The sequence below is a fragment of the Heterodontus francisci genome, chromosome 24 (genome assembly GCF_036365525.1).
Source record: "Heterodontus francisci isolate sHetFra1 chromosome 24, sHetFra1.hap1, whole genome shotgun sequence".
In the NCBI taxonomy this organism is placed as follows: Eukaryota; Metazoa; Chordata; class Chondrichthyes; order Heterodontiformes; family Heterodontidae; genus Heterodontus; species Heterodontus francisci.
In genome coordinates, this window is record NC_090394.1 from 49,679,961 (window position 1) to 49,702,378 (window position 22,418).

At 42.4% G+C, this 22,418-nt stretch overlaps 1 protein-coding gene and 1 long non-coding RNA gene across 2 annotated transcripts; one reads left to right on the plus strand and one right to left on the minus strand.

Annotated features, from left to right (window-relative positions):
• Nucleotides 1-358: 358 nt before the first annotated feature.
• On the plus strand, nt 359-10,663 carry LOC137383383 (pentraxin-4). The gene is made up of 3 exons (XM_068056157.1): nt 359-538; nt 907-1,498; nt 7,042-10,663. The coding sequence occupies exons 1-3, from the start codon at nt 401-403 to the stop codon at nt 7,677-7,679; spliced, it is 1,368 nt and encodes a 455-aa protein (XP_067912258.1). The 5' UTR covers nt 359-400; the 3' UTR covers nt 7,680-10,663.
• LOC137383384 (uncharacterized) lies at nt 5,707-17,604 on the minus strand. The gene is made up of 3 exons (XR_010977390.1): nt 17,471-17,604; nt 13,742-13,926; nt 5,707-7,672 (listed from the first exon to the last, which is right to left on the minus strand). It is a non-coding gene; the product is annotated as an uncharacterized lncRNA (long non-coding RNA).
• Between the last annotated feature and the right edge of the window lie 4,814 nt (nt 17,605-22,418).

The window sequence follows — 22,418 nt, forward strand, 5'->3', positions numbered from 1 at the left end:
CTTAACTGTGTACTTCCAGTATTTTCTGGTTTTACTATACAATCTGCAGACATTGCTTGGTACACCTGGAAAACTATTCAGGCACAGCAGACCAAGTTGTAACACATTACTCCAAATTCATTGGAACTCACCGCTCATTGCCGAATTCCACTGTAAACAGTTGGAAACTATTTAAATGCATTTGGAAAATATAGTCTGCAAACCTCATCTTTTTAGCTGACTGCCTTTATTTCCATTTCCCTGTAACAGAAGCCGGAGGGGAGATGAAGCCATCAATCATGTTAAACGATGTGCGGCTGCCAAATATAAAGCAAACCCCCACACATCACCATAGTTCATTTTCAGGTTTTGTCACCAGCATTCATTGAAAGGAATACAACGAGCTATCAGACTGTTAAAAATGGGTTTCAGCAAAAAATTTAATTGGATTTTCATAATGTGGGTTTGTTGCAACCTGCACGTCACCTGCTCACAACACGCTGAAAGTGTGAAGCAAAGGAAACCTTTTTTTGAACGGCTTAGACGGCTGGAGGAACAGGTGGGTCTGGGCAGCACATTTGGCTGCAGACTTTGTAGTGAATGTAACTTCTTTTGCTCAGCAAGTCTGTTGTATAGAGTTCCTCTGGGGGAGAATTGTTCAGGTCGCTGTGCACGTAGATGATGATAAATGCATTCATTCAGATTTCCTCCTGTCGATAGTTTGATCAGAGCAATTCTCCCCTTACTGTAATAAATGGGAATGAGTAAAGAGAGATTTACTTTCTCAGGGCCGTGATGTTACTGGATTTCAGCCATAGGCTGATCAATTGGTGCAAGAAACGTTTTTTCTATCACCTTTATTTAGTTTAGTGTAGTGTTTGATGAAACTTGCTTTAATGTGCATCGTCTCCAATTTTATTACCACAGTTTCGGCGATTTCAAGAACTTAGCTTGACACGATTACAAATAATTTCTGAGAACTTCAATATTTCTTCGAACGTGGACAGTCGGCTTCAGTTACTAACAGGACAATACAATAACATCACGGCCACAATACACAGATTCCATACTGCGACAGAAAATGACATCAGGAGCTTAAAATCATGGATGAAAAAATTGCAGAAGAAAACCAAAAAAACTGATCTGAAGATGTCGACCTTGGAGAAAATCCTCAATGAGCGAAGCAAGCAAATGTCAAAAGACAAGGAGAAGCAGAGCTCGATCATGTCCAACCTGACAGGAAAAGTAGAAGTTCAGAGGAATGAAATCAATTCCTTGGCTGCGGGCAGGAACAAGCTGCAAAAGGAAATGGCGAGCATTCAGGATGAGGTTAAGGGCCAAGGCATTAAAATAGCAAAGTTTGAGGAGCAGATGAAAAGTGCCTTGCAGAACGACGCTCTCTTGGCGAAGCCCAGCTCAGTTCAGTCTGCAGCCGCTACAGAGCCGCTTGTGCACCGCCCAAAACCCCTCAACCAGGCACCGCGGGCAAAGCAACAAGTCTCCAAAAAAGAAGGGTCAAGTATGTCAGAATTCCAACAGCAATCTGACAGGGGTAGAAAGTTGAGAAAGCTATTCAAAATTTACAAGGCAGAATTTGACTTAAGCAGAAACTAACCACCCTGTATTGAAACTTTAGCCTCCCTGTTTCCTCCTTTATATCATTTCTGACCCTTTCTTAAAATGTAGACGTCCGCCTGAATTAGTCTAAAATAATTCCACCCCGTAAAATCGAAGTGCTCAAAGGTAACAAAGCATCTTGCTATAATTCTGTCCCTGTTAAAGCTGCATCGCGCTGGAATACCTTTTTAAAATTTAAATTAGGATTTAAAAGACTGCAAGGGAATGTGACACAAAAATGAGGGGGAAGACTTTTTAAAAAATCAACATAACTCTCATTTACAAAGGCAGCGAGCAAAGCGATACTTGCATGGGAGCATAGCGGCGCTGTGCTTTGTGTATTCCGGGATATTTCATGTATGCAGCATTGCAAAGATTGGATGTTTCATGAAAACTAATAACTTAGTGCTGACTCTTCAGTACTCTCCTCCATCCCAACAATATGTCTCAACTCCATCCCCAGAATAGCAGCCCTCTTCAGAAACTGGAGCCTGCAGAATGACAAAAGGTCAGAGGTCCGGAGCATGTGGTTGCTAAATTACTTTCATGGGGTATTTAGGTTAACATGCTATAAATGCAGAAGGACGTATATTAATATCGTTGAACCATTTATGATCAATGGCTAGTCGACAGAGAAGTAAGACATTTCAGCAGGAATAAGTGTGAAGTCATGAAATTTGGTTTGCTTATTCAATGAATAGTAAAGAGATTGAAAAATTTGGTGAATAGGTTATTAAAATCATAGGTTCAGCGTTCACAGGGGTGAAAAAAAGCAAATGAAATTTTGCAACATATACCCAAGTGGGTGATTTCGAAGTAAGAGGCAATGTTGATCTTGGTGATGCCACATCTGGAAGTGTTGTGTTCAATTTTGCTCTCTGTATTAGAGAAAAAATATAGGGAGTCTAAACAAGAGCTACAATGCCAATTCCAGAATTTAGAGAGCTGAATTAGGAGGAAATGTTGTCTACACTGGGACGTTTGTCCCCAGAGAAGAAAAGAATGAGAAGGGACTTGGTGAGATCATGAAGATTTTAGCAAGTTTTGTCGAGTTTGAATTCAGGAAAATTCTTCTGTCTCTCACAGAATTACAAGATTAGGGGACAATTTAAAAGGGTGAGAATAGAAAATAAGAAATGTATGCAACTTTTGTTATGGAGAGTGATAGTATTTCAGAACAAAATAGCAGTGGTAGTCGAAGAGAAAACACAGGTAGGCTTGAAAAAAAGGAATTATATAGAAATTAAAACACAGAAGCAGGACACTTGATTCAACCTGTATGCAATGATGTTTATTCTCCACACGAGGAGTAGTCCTAATCCCATGTGCTTGCTCTATTCCCAGATCTCTTTATTTCCCTTTCCTTCAACCACCTCTAAAAACTGTTCTCAACTGTTGACATGGCCTCTGCTTAAAATATCAATTCCAGTAGTGTGTTCAATAACTGTACAAACCTCAGTGTAAAAACGTTTGGGAAAGCTATTAGTCCTTAAATTATTGAAAAATATAGGTTCCAAATGCCGTATAAATGGGATGACTCAGAATGTACAAAGCACAACAATGCATGCTAAGGACTCTTGTTCATAGAAACATAGAAAATAGGAGCAGGAGTAGGCCATTCGGCCCTTCGAGCCTGCTCCGCCATTCATTATGATCATGGCTGATCATCCAACTCAGTCGCCTATTCCCACTTTCGCCTCATACCCTTTGATCCCTTTGGACCCAAGAGCTATATCTAACTCCTTCTTGAAAACATACAATGTTTTGGTCTCAACTGCTTTCTGTGGTAGCGAATTTCACAGGCTCACCACTCTCTGGGTAAAGAAATTTCTCCTCATCTCAGTCCTGAAAGCTTTACCCCATATCCTTAGACTATGATCCCTGGTTCTGGACTCCCCCACCATCAAACCTTCTTGCATCTACCCTGCCAAATTCTGTTAGAATTTTATAGGTTTCTATGAGATCCTCCCCTCACTCTTCTGAACTCCAGCGAATATAATCCTAACCGACTCAATTTCTCCTCATACGTCAGTCCCACCATCCCAGGAATCAGTCTGGTAAATCTTCACTGCACTCCCTCTATAGCAAGAACATCCTTCCTCAGATAAGGAGACCAAAACTGCACACAATATTCCAGGTGTAGCCTCACCAAGGCCCTGTATAATTGCAGCAAGACATCCCTGCTCCTGTACTCGAATCGTCTCGCTATGAAGGCCAACATACCTTGATAGGTTGATAGGTAAATTGGCCATTGTAAATTGCCCCTAGTGTAGGTAGGTGGTAGGGAATATGGGATTACTGTAGGGTTAGTATAAATGGGTGGTTGTTGGTCGGCACAGACTCGGTGGGCTGAAGGGCCTGTTTCAGTGCTTTATCTCTAAAAAAAAGATTTAAATACCATTTGCTTTTTTTACTGCCTGTTGCACCTGCATGCTTATCTTCAGTGACTGGTGTACGAGAACACCCAGGTCTAGCTGCATATTCCCCTCTCTCAATTTATAGCCGTTCAGATAATACTCTACCTTCCTGTTTCAGCTACAAAGTGGATAACCTCACATTTAGCCACATTGTACTGCATCTGTCATGAGTCATCTGTCCATTTGCCCACTCACTCAACTTGTCCAAATCACCCTGCCTGCCATTCGGAAAAAGACCCATTTATCCCTACTCGTTGTTTCCTGTCCGCCAACCAATTTTCTATCCATCGCAATACACTACCCCTAATCCCATGCGCTTTAATTTTACATGCTAATCTCTTATGTGGGATTTTGTCGAAAGCCTTCTGAAAGTCCAAATAAACTACATCCACTGGCTCCCCCTCATCAACTCTACTAGTTACATCCTCGAAGAATTCTAGTAGATTTGTCAAGCATGATTTCCCTTTCGGAAATCCATGCTGACTCTGCCCGATTCTACCACTGTTCTCTAAGTGCTCTGCTACAAAATCTTTGATCATGGACTCTAGAATTTTCCCCACTGCCGACGTCAGGCTGACTGGTCTATAATTCCCTGCTTTCTCTCTACCTCCCTTTTTAAATAGTGGGGTTACATTAGCTACCCTCCAGTCATAGAATAGGTACAGCATAGAACGAGGCCACTCAGCCTGTCATGTCCATGCTGGCTCTCTGCAAGAGTAACTCAGCTAGTCCCACTCTCCCGCTCTTTCCCCATAGCCCTGCGAATTGTTTTTCTTCAGATCCTTATTCAGTTCCCTGTTGCATAATTTTATTTCCACAATTGACATATATATCTGGAACTGATACTCTAGAGGAATAAAAAACAACAACTTGCATGTATATAGCTCCTTTAACATAGTCAATGTCCCATGACACTTTACAAAAACAAACTTATTTATAAACCTACTGTTTTATATTTCTTAGAAGGCAGAGTTTTGACATTTTAACAGTAATGCAAGGCAGTTTTGGGTGTGCACTGATACTCTAATGGTAATATATCGAGGTGTCAGAGTCAGCCAGGAAATAACCGTACACAGGTCTGTATAGCTTCAGCCTGATGCAAAGTGGCCCAGACAATCCTGGGAACCTTTAAAGGTTTGTATGATATTTTATTTTATGCTATGAAAGTTTGTATACTCCCACTTTTCTTTCCTAATGTTACAAATTGGCTAGCTGATATGCAGAGCTCTATAAATGTGGCAAACATTCATGCATGCATGGATCTTTTGTCACCGCCTCATCTAGGGAGATATGAAGATAATACTATAACTTGGATCTCCTGACCATATACTGCACAAAACAAAATACTGGTCTGAGACTGGCGGCTACAGTGCAACTGCAGCCTAAGTTGATTTCAGAATTTTTGGCGAAGTCAAAGTACTTTACACTGAACATCTTGCAACAGATTGTCATGCAATTGAAAGATTAACATTTTACAATAGTGTACATAGATAGCACTGAAATAAACAGTTAAACCAAAATTTCATACTTAGTGAATACAGTTTACAAAGAAAAATGTTAGATTGCCAAAAAACAAAAATAAACCTTTTCTTTAACATTAGACTTTATTGCAAAAGTATCATTTTATATGGGATGCTGAATGCATATGGATAAATTAGATTTAATAGATCTTTATTTCTAAGAATGTATGCAATAATAGAAAAAATTAATGGTTTGAATCTACATTGGTGTAGATGATGTCTACTAATATAGATTTTTCTGGCAATTAAGAGTCTCTGAAATTACTTCCGAAATTAAGGTCATATATGCTAGGCATTTTGTTTATCAGAGAATCATAAAAAGAGAAATTTCATATAGCACAGGCCGAGGCCATTTTGGTTTCTGGCCATGATAGCTCTTCAGCTGGAACTATCTATTCTAATCTCATTTCCCTGTCCTTTCCTCATAAGTTTTTCTTTATATTCTTCCTTTACAAATACTTATCCACTTCTTTTAAAAATTGTCTTATTTTCTCTGTCTGAATAGTCAAGTGATAAAGCTTTCAGAGTATAATAACCCTCCGTGTGAAAACATTTCTCCGAGATTTCTCCTTCTTTCTTCCACTGATAATCCCAAGTCTATGCCCTTGTTACTGATTCACCAACTAAAGGAAACAAACTTTCACTATCTACCCTCTCAAAACCTTTCATAATTTTAGAGCATGTATTACATGCCGCTTAATCTTCTCTACTGGGATGGAGTGCATACTGATTAAGCAAAGACTCCTTGATGCGTTTTAGAAGATCTTTCCCATTTTGTACACAAAATGTTGTCTTATCCCATTTTTCTTCAGGAACCTACATTAAAGTCCCCAATTCTAACAACTCTGTTACTATTGCAAACCTTCAACCTGCCTACAAATCTTATTCTCAATTACTTTCCCCCTATTTGGTGCTCTATAGTGTACTCCCAGTCTGGTAACACATCCCTTACTATTTACTAACTCAGAAGGTTGACTTTCCCTGAGCAACACCAGCATCAATAAAACCTTTTTTTATGCTTGTAATTGTGTTCTTAATTAATAAAAATACCCACTTTCCTCCTTTAGCTATCCTGAAAATGTAAGTTTATATTTATATTAAATGTACATTTAGTTTCAAGTTTGACCCATTTATCGCAGAGTTCCTGTGTAGTTGCTTAAATTAAGGAATTTAATGTCTTCAAAACTCATTGTGTCTTCTTCTTACTTCATAGGAGGAAGGATTTAGTTTAACTTTCTGCAGGGTCCAGGAAAGCCCACAATCTGTTTTATGCTTAATATTTGCATTTATTATAGGTTATGTAAATACTTCCATTGCCTCATAATTGTTGATAATATTTGGTACCATGGACGACAAACTCTGACATACAAAGCTAATATTTGGTGCCAAGGTACTACATATGAGGTCTGAAAGTAGGGATCAATTAACATTAATCACATGATGAACAAATACATTACTGTAGTTCGTAATACTCATATTTGATTATTCATTTGTTTCTCTTGTTGCAGTCTGCAATGTGAAATCAATGATGCACTTTCCCAATTCCTCCACTGAGAACTATGCAAACTTTGGCAAAGGATTTTCATCTGGGCTATTTGAAATGACCATATGCTCTTGGCTCAGTACCAAGTCAAATTATTTGGGAACTATGTTGTCGTATGCAACAGAAGATAATGACAACAAATTGGTACTGTATGGCAGAAATACAAGCAAACAAACCACCATACATTTTGTAATTGGAGATCCAGCATTCAGGGAACTTCCTGTGATACCACTCTTAGATGGCCAGTGGCATCATATTTGCATCATCTGGTCTTCCTTTGAGGGTAAGTACTGGTATTATATAGATAGACGCCTGGCAGCAGCTGGTTCCAAATTCCAAAAAGGCTATGAGATTCCAGCTGGTGGAACACTTATAATAGGTCAGGAACAAGATAATATGGGAGGAGGCTTTGATGACACCGAGTCCTTTGTGGGGAACTTGGCTGGATTCACAATTTGGAACCGTGCTTTGTCTCCTGGAGAAATTTCAGGCATCACCACAGGAAAGTCATTACCTGGAGGCAGAGTTTTAACGTTCAGTGATGTTTCCACTCTTAATGGTGCTGTTCGACATCTTAATTGTACATGCCTAGAACACTGTTAGTGAAAAAAAAAACACATTGGATAGGGACTCATTAAACTGTATGTTGTATTGAGTATGGCGATTCTGGTCATATTTTTTGGCAATTGCTGCATTTGCTATATAGCAATTCAGAGCTGTAGTATTCGTGCCTCAGCAATCTGCTTTAAAACTCAAGATCACTTTCATACTTTGAGAAATCAACCAGTAATATTTGGCTAAACTTCCTGATTATAGTAGGACTGTAAGCAAGCGATATAAAGAAAATCTTTGGGGAGATTTATGGAATACATCTAAATAAGGTCAATGCATTTCTAATAATCTTTATAGAACATAAAATAAAAATATTTATAAGACCAAGTACAAGGATACTGCAATTTTTAAGACTCAAATGTTCTCACAGAATCTACTTTTGTATAACACACATAATTCACTTCCTCCATCATTGGCATACCATAGCTGCAGAGTGTACTATCTACAAGATACACTGCAGCCACTCACCACAGCTTCTTTGAAAGCATCTCCCAAACCAGTGACCTCTACCACCTAGAAGGGCAAGGACAGCAAGTGGTAGGGAAACTATTGGAAAAAATTATGAGGGACAGGATTAATCTCCATTCGGAGAGGCAGGGATTAATCAGGGATAGTCAGCATGGCTTTGTCAGGGGGAGATCGTGTCTAACAAACTAGATAGAATTTTTCTAGGAGGTGACTAGATGTGTAGATGAGGGTAAGGCAGTTGGTGTAGTCGACATGGACTTTAGTAAGGCATTTGATAAGGTCCCGCAAGGGAGATTGGTTAAGAAGGTAAGAGCCCATGGGACCCAGGGCAATTTGGCAAATTGGATCCAAAATTGGCTTAGTGGCAGGAGGCAGAGGGTGATGGTCAAGGGTTGTTTTTGCGAGTGGAAGCCTGTGACCAGTGGTATATTGCAGAGATTGGTGCTGGGACCTTTGTTGTTTGCAGTGTACATTAATGATTTAGGTGTGAATATAGAAGGTATGATCAGTAAGTTCGCAGATGACACGAAAATTGGTAGTGTCGTAAATAGTGAGGAGGAAAGCTTTAGATTACAGGACGATACAGGTGGGCTGGTAAGATGGGCGGAGCTGTGGCATAGAACATAGAACAGTACAGCACAGTACAGGCCCTTCGGCCCACGATGTTGTGATGAACCTTTAACCGACTCTAAGATCAAACTACCTACATATCATTCATTCTACTATCATCCATGTACCTATCCAAGAGTCGCTTAAATGTCCCGAATGTATCTGCTTCTACTACCACCGCTGGCAGTGCATTCCACGCACCCACCGCTCTCTGTGTAAAGAACCTACCTCTGACATCTCCCCGAAATCTTCCTCCAATCACCTTAAAATTATGCCCCCTGGTGGTAGCCCTTTCTGCCCTGGGAAAAAGTCTCTGGCTATCCACTCTATCTATGCCTCTCATCATCTTGTACCCCTCTATCAAGTCATCCTTCTCATCCTTCTTCGTTCCAATGAGAAAAGCCCTAGCTCCCTCAACATTTCTTCGTAAGACATGCCCTCCAGTCCAGGCAGCATCCTGGTAAATCTCCTCTGCACCCTCTCTAAAACTTCCACATCCTTCCTATAATGAGGTGACCAGAACTGAACACAATATTCCAAGTGTGATCTAACCAGGGCTTTATAGAGCTGCAGCATAACCTCGCGGCTCTTAAACTCAATCCCCCTGTTAATGAAAGCCAACACACCATACGACTTCTTAACAACCCTATCAACTTGGGTGGCAGCTTTGAGTGATCTATGGACGTGGACCCCAAGATCCCTCTGTTCCTCCACACTACCAAGAATCCTGTCTTTAAGCCTGTATTCTGCATTCAAATTCGACCTTCCAAAATGAATCACTTCACACTTTTCCAGGCTGAACTCCATCTGCCACTTCTCAGCCCAGCTCTGCATCCTGTCAATGTCCCGTTGTAACCTACAACAGCCTTCCACACTATCCACAACTTCAGCAACCTTCGTGTCATCGGCAAACTTGCTAACCCAGCCTTCCACTTCCTCATCCAAGTCACTTATAAAAATCACAAAGAGCAGAGGTTCCAGAACAGATCCCTGCGGAACACCACTGGTCACCGAGCTCCATGCTGAATACTTTCCATCTACTACCACCCTCTGTCTTCTATGGGCCAGCCAATTCTATATCCAGACTGCCCACTTTCCCTGTATCCCATGCCTCCTTACTTTCTGAATGAGCCTACCATGGGGAACCTTATCAAACACCTTGCTAAAATCCATATACACCACATCCACTGCTCTTCCTTCATCAATGTGTTTTGTCACATCTTCAAAGAATTCAATAAGGCTTGTGAGGCATGACCTGCCCCTCACAAAGCCATGCTGACTATGCTTTTCCAAATAATCATAAATCCTGTCTCTCAGAATCCTCTCCAATAATTTGCCCACTACCGACGTAAGACTGACTGGTCTATAATTCCCAGGGTTATCCCTATTCCCTTTCTTGAACAGGGGAATAATATTTGCCACCCTCCAATCATCTGGTACGACTCCAGTGGACAGTGAGGATGCAAAGATCATCGCCAAAGGTGCGGCAATCTCTTCCCTCGCTTCCCGTAATATCCTTGGGTATATCCCGTCTGGCCCCGGGGACTTATCTGTCCTCATGCCTTTCAAAATTTCCAGCACATCCTCCCTCTTAACATCAACCTGTTCGAGCATATCAGCCTGTTTCACGCTGTCCTCACAAACGACCAGGTCCCTCTCACTAGTGAATACTGAAGCAAAGTATTCATTTAGGACCTCCTCCGACTCCAGGCACAAGTTCCCTCCACTATCCCTGATCGGCCCTACCCTCACTCTGGCCATCCTCTTGTTCCTCACATAAGTGTAGAACATCTTGGGATTTTCCTTAATCCTACCCGCCAAGACTTTTTCATGTCCCCTTCTAGTTCTCCTAAGTCCATTCTTCAGTTCCTTCCTGGCTACCTTGTAACCCTCTAGAACCCTGTCTGATCCTTGCTTCCTCAACCTTAAGTAAGCTTCCTTCTTCCTCTTGACTGGCTGTTCCACATCTCTTGTCATCCAAGGTTCCTTCACCCTACCATCCCTTCCTTGCCTCATCGGGACAAACCTATCCAGCAGTCGCAGCAAGTGCTCCCTAAACAACCTCCACATTTCTGTCGTGCATTTCCCTGAGAACATCTGTTCCCAATTTATGCTCCCCAGTTCCTGCCTAATAGCATTGTAATTCCCCCTTCCCCAATTAAATATTTTCCCATCCCGTCTGCTCCTGTCCCTCTCCATGACTATAGTAAAGGTCAGGGAGTTGTGATCACTATCACCGAAATGCTCTCCCACCGAGAGATCTGCCACCTGGCCTGGTTTGTTGCCAAGCACTAAATCCAACATAGTCTCCCCTCTAGTTGGCCTATCTACATATGGAGTCAGGAAACCTTCCTGGACACACCTGACAAAAACTGCTCCATCCAAACTATTTGCACTAAGGAGGTTCCAATCAATATTAGGGAAGTTGAAGTCACCCATGACAACAACCCTGTTACTTCTGCACCCTTCCAAAATCTGCCTCCCAATCTGTTCCTCCGTGTCTCTGTTGCTATTGGGGGGTCTATAGAAAACTCCCAATAAAGTGACTGCTCCTTTCCTGTTTCTGACTTCCACCCATAATGACTCAGGAGGCAAACCCTCCTTGACGACCTCCCTTTCTGCAGCTGTGATACTATCCCTGATTAGCAATGCCACTCCCCCACCTCTTTTACCTCCCTCCCTATTCCTTTTGAAACATCTAAACCCTGGAACATCCAACATCCATTCCTGCCCCTGTGATATCCAAGTCTCCATAATGGCCACAACATCGTAGCTCCAAGTACTGATCCATGCTCTAAGTTCATCACCCTTATTCCTGACACTTCTTGCGTTAAAATAGATGCACTTCAACCCATCATACTGGCTGCAACTTTGTCGTGTCAGCTGTCTAACCTTCCTCACAGACTCTCTGCACTCTGTATCTGCCTGTTCAACAGCTACCCCATCCACTGATCCGTAGCTCCGGTTCCCATCACCCTGCCAAACTAGTTTAAACCCTCCCGAAGAGCTCTAGCAAACCTCCCGCCCAGGATATTGGTGCCCCTCCAGTTCAGATGCAACCTGTCCTTCTTGTACAGGTCCCACTTTCCCCAGAAGGTATCCCAATGATCCACATCTGAAGCCCTCCCTCCTACACCAGCTCTGTAGCCACGTGTTCAGCTGCACTCCCTCTCTGTTTCTAGCCTCACTAGCACGTGGCACCGGTAGCAATCCTGAGATTACTATTCTGCTCGTCCTGCCTTTTAGCTTCCAACCTAACTCCCGATATTCGCTTTTCAGGTCCTCATCCCTTTTCCTAGCTATGTCATTGGTACCGATGTGTACCACGACTTCTGGCTGCTCCCCCTCCCCCTTAAGAATCCTGTAGACTCGATCCGAGACATCCCTGACCCTGGCACCCGGGAGGCAACATACCATCCGGGAGTCTCGTTCGCGACCACAGAATCTCCTGTCTGTTCCTCTAACCAATGAATCTCCTATCACTATCGCTCTCCTATTCTCCCCCCCTTCCCTTCTGAGCCGCAGAGCCAGGCTCAGTGCCAGAGACCTGGCCGCTGTGGCATTCCCCTGGTAGGTCGTCCCCCGCAACCGAATCCAAAACGGTATACTTATTATTGAGGGGAACGGCCACAGGGGATCCCTGCACTGTGCGCCTATTCCCTTTCCTTCCCCTGACGGTCACCCAGCTACCTTTATCCTGTGACTTAGGTGTCATTACTTCCCTATAACTGCTCTCTATCACCCCCTCAGCCTCCCGCATGATCCGAAGTTCATCCAGCTCCAGTTCCCTAACGCGGTCTGTGAGGAGCTAGAGTTGGATGCACTTCTCACAGGTGAAGTCAGCAGGGACACAAGTGGTGACCCTTACCTCCCACATCCTGCAAGAGGAACATGCAACTGCCCTAGCTTCCATCCTCTCTGCTCTAAATTGACAACAGTGAATAAAAGCAAATAAAGGAAAACCTTACCATACCAAACCCTCCACACAAGAGTCCTTTTTTTTTGGTTAGAGGAGGAGGATGGGTGGCAGACACTACCCGTGTAGTGTTTCGGGTTTAGCCACTGCCTGAATATATAAGTTCACTTACACAGCAGTCCCCGTGGCAAATGGAATTTAATCCTAAGAAGTGTGAGCTGATGCATTTTGGGAGGACTAGCAAGGCAAGGGAATATTCAATGGATGACAGGACCCTAGGAAGTACAGAAGGTCAGAAGGACCTTGGTGTACTTGTCCATAGATCACTGAAGGCAGCAGCACAGGTAGATAAGATGGTTAGGAAGGCATATGGGATACTTGCCTTTATTAGCCGAGGCAGAGAATATAAGAGCAGGGAGGTTATGATGGAGCTGTATAAAACGTTAGTTAGTCCACAACTGGAGTACTGTGTACAGTTCTGGTCACCACACGATCGGAAGGATGTGATTACACTGGAGAGGGTGCAGAGGAGATTCACCAGGATGTTGCCTGGGCTGGAGCATTCCAGCTATGAAGAGAGACTGAAAAGGCTAGGGTTGTTTTCCTTAGAGCAGAGAAGGCTGAGGGGGGGACCTGACTGAGGTACACAAGACTATGAGGGGCATTGATAGGATAGATAGGAAGAAACATTTTCCCTTAGCGGAGAGATCAATAACCAGGGGGCATAGATTTAAGCTAAGGGGCAGGAAGTTTAGAGGGGATTTGAGGAAAAATGTTTTCACCCAGAGGGTGGTTGGAATCTGGAACACACTGCCTGAAGGGGTGGTAGAGGCAGGAACCCTCACAACATTTAAGAAGTATGTAGATGTGCACATGAAACGCCGTAGCATACAAGGCTACGGGCCAACTGCTGGAAAATGGGATTAGAATAGTTAGGTGCTTGATGGCTGGCACAGACATGATAGGCTGAAGGGCCTGTTTCTGTGCTGTATAGCTCTATGACTCTGTGTCTCTAACTGCATGGGAATACCACCACCTGCAAACCACACACCATCCTGACCTGGAAATAAATCATCATTTCTTCATCGTCGCTAGGTCAAAATCCTGGAACTCCTTAGCTAACAGCATTGTGGGTGTACCTACACCACGTGGACTGCAGCGCTTCAAGTAGACAGCTTACCAACACCTTCTCAAGTTCAATTAGGAATGGGCAGTAAACGCTGACCTTGTCAGTAACACCTACATCTTGTGAATGAATAGAAAAAAATTATAAACTTAAGTTGTATCATACTAATTTGAATACTGATAATTACATTTAGACATGTACTTTAGGGCTTCCTTTTATGATCTATAGTTTCCTGTGAAGTGAATTCTTACTGAAATGATGTACTGATCTTGTTTGTCTCTTCTATTTTTGTACAATGTTTTACTCATAAAGTGATTTGATATCAAACAACTGCGACCTGTGTCAATGTTTTTTATTACAAGGAGCATTCAGGCCAGATTAAAATGCTCGATATTGGATTGCACCCTAAAGACAGCTAAGTCAAAAAGCTCCTGAAGGTTATAGTACATGAATCATTGAAGGAGCATGACCATCATCCTGAGGCCATTGCGACTCCAGACCCACAGCAATCTGGTTGACTCTTACATGCCTTCTGAAATGGCCTAGCAAGCCACTCAGTTGTATTTAACCACTACAAAGTCTATAAAAAGGAATGAAACCGGATGGACCACCCGGCATCGAACTAGGCACCGGAAATGACAACGGCAAACCCAGCCCTGTCGCCCCTGCAAAGTCCTCCTTACTAACACCTGGGGGCTTGTGCCAAAGTTGGGAGAGCTGTCCCACAGACTAGTCAAGCAACAGCCTGACATAGTCATACTCATGGAATCATACCTTACAGACAATGTCTCAGACACTGCCATCACCATCCCCGGGTATGTCCTGTCCCACCGGCAGGACAGACCCACCAGAGGTGGTGGCACAGTGGTATACAGTAGGGATGGAGTTGCCCTGGGAGTCCTCAACATTGACTCTGGACCCCATGAAGTCTCATGGCATCAGTTCAAACAGGGACAAGGAAACCTCCTGCTGATTACCACCCTCAGCTGATGAGTCAGTACTCCTCCATGTTGAACAGCACTTGGAGGAAGCATGAGGGTGGCAAGGGCACAAAATGTACTCTGGGCGGTGGACTTCAATGTCCATCACCAAGAGTGGCTCGGTAGCACCACTACTGACCGAGCTGGCCGAGTACTAAAGGACATAGCTGCTAGACTGGGTATGCGGCAGGTGGTGAGAGAACCAACAAGAGGGAAAAACATACTTGACCTCATCCTCACCAATCTGCCTGCTGCAGATGCATCTGTCAATGATAGTATTGGTAGGAGTGACCACCGCACAGTCCTTGTGGAGACGAAGTACCGCCTTCACATTGAGGATACCCTCCATCGTGTTGTGTGGCACTACCACCGTGCTAAATGGGATAGATTTTGAACAGAACTAGCAATGCAAAACTGGGCATCCATGAAGTGCTGTGGGCCATCAGCAGCAGCAGAATTGTACTCAACCACAATCTGTAACCTCATGGCCCGGCATATCCCCCACTCTACCATTACTATCAAGCCAGGGGACCAACCCTGGTTCGATGAAGAGTGCAGGAGGGCATGCCAGGAGCAGCACCAGCCATACCTCAAAATGAGGTGTCAACCTGGTGAAGCTACAACACAGGACTATCTGCGTGCCAAACTGCGTAAGCAGCATGCTTTAAACAACTAAACAATTAAACAACTAACTGGAGGAGGTGGCTCCACAAATATCCCCATCCTCAATGATGGGGGAGCCCAGCACATCAGTGCGAAAGATAAGGCTGAAGCATTTGCAACAATCTTCAGCCAGAAGTACTGAATTGATGATCCATCTCGGCCTCCTCCTGAAGTCCCCAGCATCACAGATGCCAGACGTCAGCCAATTCGATTCACTCCATGTGATATCAAGAAACGACTGAAGGCACTGGATACTGCAAAAGCTATGGGCCCTGACAACGTTCCGGCAATAGTACTGAAGACCTGTGCTCCAGAACTTGCCGCACCCCTCGCCAAGGTGTTGCAGTACAACTACAACATTGGCATCTACCTGGCAATGTGGAAAATTGTATGTCCTGTACACAAAAAGCAGGCCAATTACCGCCCCTTCAGCTTAGTCTCAATCATCAGTAAAGTGATGGAAGGTGTCATCAACAGTGCTATCAAGCGGCACTTGCTTAGCAATAACCTGCTCAGTGATGCTCAGTTTGGGTTCCGCCAGGGCCACTCAGCTCCTGACCTCATTGGTTCAAACCTGGACAAAAGAGCTGAACTCAAGAGGTGAGGTGAGAGTGATTGCCCTTGACATCAAGGCAGCATTTGAATGAGTATGGCATCAAGGAGCCCTAGCAAAACTGAGGTCAATGGGAATCAGGGGGAAAACCCTACGCTGGCTGGAAACTTACCTAGCGCAAAGGAAGATGGTTGTGGTTGTTGGAGGTCAATCATCTCAGCTCCAGGACATCACTGCAGGGGTTCCTCAGGGTAGTGTCCTAGGCCCAACCATCTTCAGCTGTTTCATCAATGACCTTCCTTCAAACATAAGGTCAGAAGTGGGGATGTTCGCTGATGATTGCACAATGTTCAGCACCATTCATGACTCCTCAGATATTGAAGCAGTCTGTGTAGAAATGCAGCAAGACTTGAACAATATCCAGGCTTGGGCTGATAAGTGGCAAGTAACATTCGCGCCACACAAGTGCCAGGCAATGACCATCTCCAACAAGAGAGAATCTAACCATCTGCCCTTGACATTCAATGGCATTACCATTGTTCAATCCCCCACTATCAACATCCTAGGGGCTACCATTGACCAGAAACTGAACTGGAGTAGCCATATAAATACTGTGGCTACAACAGCAGGTCAGAGGCTAGGAATCCTGTGGCGAGTAACTCACCTCCTGACTCCACAAAGCCTGTCCACCATCTACAAGGCACAAGTCAGGAGTGTGATGGAATACTCTCCACTTGCCTGGATGGGTGCAGCTCCAACAACACTCAAGAAGCTCGACACCATCCAGGACAAAGCAGCCTGCTTGATTGGCACCCCATCTACAAACATTCACTCCCTGCACCACCGACGCACAGTGGCAGCAGTGTGTACCATCTACAAGATGCACTGCAGCAATGCATTAAGGCTCCTTAGACAGCACCTTCCAAACCCATGACCTCTACCAACTAGAAGGGCAAGGGCAGCAAATGCATGGGAACACCACCAGCTGCAAATTCCCCTCCAAGTCACACACCATCCTGACTTGGAACTATATCGCCGTTCCTTCACTGTCGCTGGGTCAAAATCCTGAAACTCCCTTCCTAACAGCACTGTGTATGCATCTACCCCACATAGACTGCAGCGGTTCAAGGGCAATTAGGGATGGGCAATAAATGCTGGCCTGGCCGAGTACGCCCACATCCCATGAATGATTAAAAAAAAAATTCAATAACACAATGATCCATTGCTTAATCTTTGAAAATCTACTGTGGTTCATCAAACTATATATTATATATATAGTTAAGTCATTTAAATATTGTATCTCAGTAACATACTAATAATCAGGCCAATAAAAATCTTCACCATGATTCAGTTTGAATGAAAGAGACAAATTCAAAATTCATGAATAAATTACAGTGATGACTGCAGGAAAATTGTCATTAGCAAAATGTGACTAATATATTGAGTACCATACTTGTTTCTATTTACCTCAAATTCTTCTTCTTTGGCCTCCTTGTCTCGAGAGACAATGGGTAAGCGCCTGGAGGCGGTCAGTGGTTTGTGAAGCAGCGTCTGGAGTGACTATAAAGTCCAATTCTCGAGTGACAGACTCTTCCACAGGTGCTGCAGATAAAATTGGTTGCCGGGGCTGTTACACAGTTGGCTCTCGCCTTGCACTTCTGTCTTTTTTCCTGCCAACTGCTAAGTCTCTTCGACTTGCCACACTTTAGCCCCACTTTTATACCTCAAATACACCACTGATAAAGCAGCTGGGACTATACTGACAGACAGAGACAAGCTGCAAGAGACGATGGATTTGCAGGAGCATTGCTGGTGTATCACTCAAAACACAACACTTGTATTCTCTGGAATTTTATCAGACATCTTACCTTTCGCAACAGAAGCATGTACAGAAACATGAAAGTTATTGATACTTAGTGTTTCTATTGTCAGTTATTATACATGTAAATACCATTTTCAACAGCGGGGAATGTGCATAAACATGTCAGTAGCAACATTGAAGATGTACTGTACCAGATGAGGTGGTCAACACAATCCAACTCGTGAGTCTTAACAAGGCAGAAAAAGCAGCTGGAGAAGGTATTAAATAGTTTTGTACATATATTTGTTTTGAACATGGATTTTTTAAAATTCAACGTGCCAGACAAAGAAGCTAAATTAGATATTTGCAGATGGTCCTGAAACTTCATCTGGGGACAGTAGAACTCTGGCACTTGTGAAGAAAGCAGCAGACTTATGGCTCAATCCTCTACCGCCCTTAAAGGTTGCAATACATTTCCTGTCCACTTAACTTTATTAATTTTCTTATTTTTCAACACAATAAACATGCATTTACATAGCATTTCTACCACAGCAAACATCCAAAATTGCTTCATTAAGGGACAATCAGCCACAAATGGATGCCAAAAACAGAAACATCAGGAGAAGTTAGCAAAATCTTGCTCGAAGAAGTAAGGTTGGAGAAGGATCTTCAAGGCTAGAGAGGTGAAAGTTTTTCTGGAGGCAATTCCAGATGTTTGAAGGCATGGTTACCAATGATGGCTGGGGTGGGGGGGGGGGGGGGGTGCGGGAGAGGGTAAATGTGGGACGAAGGCAGAGTCAGAGGAATGGCATTGGGATGTTTGCATTGTAGGGCTGCAGTAGCTTATATAGATATATAGGGAGGAGTGAAATCATGAAATGATTTGAACATGAGATTAATCAGGGGAGTTGTGCCACTGTGTGCACGTCAGCAAGGACAGGGGTAATGGGTGAGCAGGATCTAGTGAGGGATAGGATACATGGAGCAGAGTTCTGGATGGGCTGAAGTTTACATATAGTGGAGAATGCAGGACCAGCCAGGAGAGCATTGGAATAATGAAGTCTGGGGGTAACAAAGGCATTGATGAAGGTTTCAGTGGCAGGTGGGCTGAGCCAGGGCTGAAGGCAGGTGGTCTTTGTGATGGGGAGGATAAGGGGTAGGAAGCTGATCTCATGGTTGAATAAGATTCAGTGATTATAAACAGTATGGTTGTGTGATAGTTAAGGAAGTACCACACTGTTAGAGGTGCTGCCTTTCAGATGAGACATTAAACGGAGGCTCCTTCTGTCATCTCAGATATGCGTAGAAGATTCCGTGCAAAAACCAAAGAAGAACCAATATCACTAAAATAGATTAAGTGGTCATTCATCTCATTGCCATGGGGCCTTGCTGTGTGCAAAGTGGCTTCTATATTTTCCTTCGTTACAAGAGTAAGTATATTTAAACCACGATGCAGTACTTTGGGACATCCTGAGATTATAAAAGGGTGCCATATGATTGCAAGGTTTTTTCTTTTATTGTAATGCTGTTGAAAAAATAGCTTTGTAATAATGAAATTTTACTGTACAAACACCTCATAACCTTTCTCTAGAATCCCATGGAAGCACAATTACATCCAGCAGGAGAGCTCTAACCTCAAAACGTTGAGGCCTGATAACAATTTACTTCGGTAGTCTTAAAGAATTTTAATAATAAAGGCTGATCTCTTTGTCTGATTATTTGTTTGTGTTGTTATACTGGTAAGTTGTTCATGGGATTGGATGATGATACTTTCTCCCCATGGGCATTTTTAGGAAAACATATTATCTTTGAATACATTCTCAAAATTGGATTCAATCTCCATGATTATATTTTGATCCTTAAATGTTAAACAGTGTAATTAATTTTAAGCAAAGTCGCACCTTTCACAATATATAATAAAGTGAATGTAAGTGTTCAGAACTGCTCCATATTTGTGTCTTCGGCAAATAATCTTTAAATTATTCGGTTCTTATACATTAGTATATGCAATCTGAAAATGCTAACAAGTGTAAAAGAAGAACTGAAGATATACTTACAGGTTGTTTTTTTATTTTAAATTTACAAAACTATATTTTTCCTGTCTTCGTACTTGCATACTACAAACCATTTCTTCATGGAAGGACAGGCAAGCAATCTGTTTCCAATCTTGATCCAGTCACTAGGCGGAGTTCCTACTTCTCTCCTCTCTGAGTCTCCCTTTCTTCTTCTAGGGAAGCAAATAGCCTTCACTCGCCAAATATGCAAGATTTATCTGAGCCCAGTCTTCATGTCACACTCCATTACAGAAATTTTAAAGCAGATGATTTAAATACATACAACTGTAAATGCCCTCGGCGTTGTTTGAAGACATTCAGATTCAACAAGTAACTGTGGTCAAAATTTTGGAATTTGTATTGATATAATTAATAATTTCATGACATAATGACATTTATGTGCCTCTATTCTACCTGAAAGAATAGTACCACCGATTGCATCCTAAAGAATTCAGGTAAAATGTGCTCAGTGAATATTTCATGTGGTTAAAGCAAAATGGGAAAGTAATATTACACTACTCATCAATATTGTGGCAAAAGATTATATCAATTAATTATTGAGTGGAAAAAGGCAATGCAATTCACATTTAAAACTGCAGATTCTGAAATACATGAATTTCCCATCTTATTTAACATCAATAGTACCAAGTGTTGATGTAAATCAAATCAGTTTATATTGACAAGGTAGTACATATTATGGTTTGTCAGTTCCGAAGAAGGGTCACTGACCTGAAACGTTAACTCTGCTTCTCTTTCCACAGATGCTGCCAGACCTGCTGAGTGATTCCAGCATTTCTTGTTTTTGTTTCAGATTTCCAGCATCCGCAGTATTTTGCTTTTATATTAACATATTATGGTTTGTATTCTTTAATTTAGAACAGATATTTTTACATGATTGCATTCTAGCAGATACTGGACTGGCATAATTCCATCAGGATCCATGGCAAAACACATTCAAGAAGTTGGTCTTACAACTAAGATTATGTTGTCCTGCTTACGCCACACCAGAGGGGCAGCATCAGTGATGCTTTTAATAGCAGTGCAAGTGGGCAGTTGTGGTCACATTGTCTGCTCACAATGCTACCTACTGAAGGTAAAGATGGATCAGAGCCGATAGACTTAAGTGTATATCGAGAGATCTGCTCACAAGTCTCTGACTCAGGAGTGAAAGCGACCGAGGATGGTTTTAGACATCATTTCAGTTCTTGTCTCTCTACTTATAGTAGTGGGCATTGACTTTCTCACAAGATTTCTAATATTTTTTTAAAATTAGCTTTTAGATCTTACCAGTTTCGGAAAGTTTTTTTTGCACACCTGTTTCTTTTCTGATTCTCCTGACTTACTGCCACTCTCTCCAGAATAGTGATTTTCTGTTAGTAGTGCAGATAGGTTAATAGTTTTTTGATATTTTGTCAGGTTTTTAATGTGACTCATCAAGCTTGTTGCCAATCCCTCTCACCTTCAGTAGCTCCCATGGGTCTTATTGCAACTCCTACCAGCCTTGAATTTTCTCTGTTTACCACACCAGCTGCCTTGTTGTTGCCATTCTCCCTTGTCACTGAACCTGCTGCATCCCAGGAATCAAAAGCTATTTATTACATGGGTTGGGGGTCACACATGCATAAGCAGTGGAGGGTGGAGTATTTATTCTTATCAAATTCAATTTTAATTATCACTCAGGCTGCTGGTGAAATTGCCAGTAATTGAAGAAAACTGACAGGATAGTAAGATATTTTTGGTCATTCCAAGCTAAAAGGCTGTGAGGTAGGCCTTCTGGAATAGGGGGCCGGAATTTGCTATCAAAATAATGGTGAGGCTAGTGGTGCTCACCGTTATTTATGTGTAAATGATACAGCAGGTTCAGACGAGGAGCAGATGTATAGTTAAATGTAAATATTCAAAAGTGGCTGTCCAGCCTGCCCTGCTCCCTAGTTACCTTCACAAAAATGGCATTTCCCTGTTTGCCTCACCATTGACATGCATTGAATGCCATGAGGTTACTGTATTTGTGCAATAGATACGAATGAAATCCACCCCAGATATTTAGGGCTAGTAATTAGTAGTTAAAGAATGTGATAATTGTTAGTTACTGTCAATAAACCTCTCTGGCATTGAAAATTATCTATTACAAGTGCTGAATCTCATTAATTCAGGTTTTGGATTTCTCGGAAAGATTTTAAAAATGTCAAATTTTAAATTCATTGTTTTCTCATTTTTCTTTCCGTCTCTTTTTTCTTTCTCAATGCAACAAAATTCATTTCCTTTAAGCACAATTAGATGCAGGATCATTTCCAAGATTAAATTAGATAGCAGAAAGATTCCATTGCAATATTTACATTTGTCTAGATCTGGGCATTTTTGGATGTTCAGTTACATGGTTAAACAATGAGAGGTTTGTACTCATACAAGACCCAGTAATTATGAATAAATATGTTATGCAACCACACAGGGGAAAAAAATTTGGGGGAGATGAATGATTAGACGACATGATAACAGCAAAATATTAAGATTACTTTCAAGTGATATCCCTCAAGCTATTTCACATTTACAATTGTATACT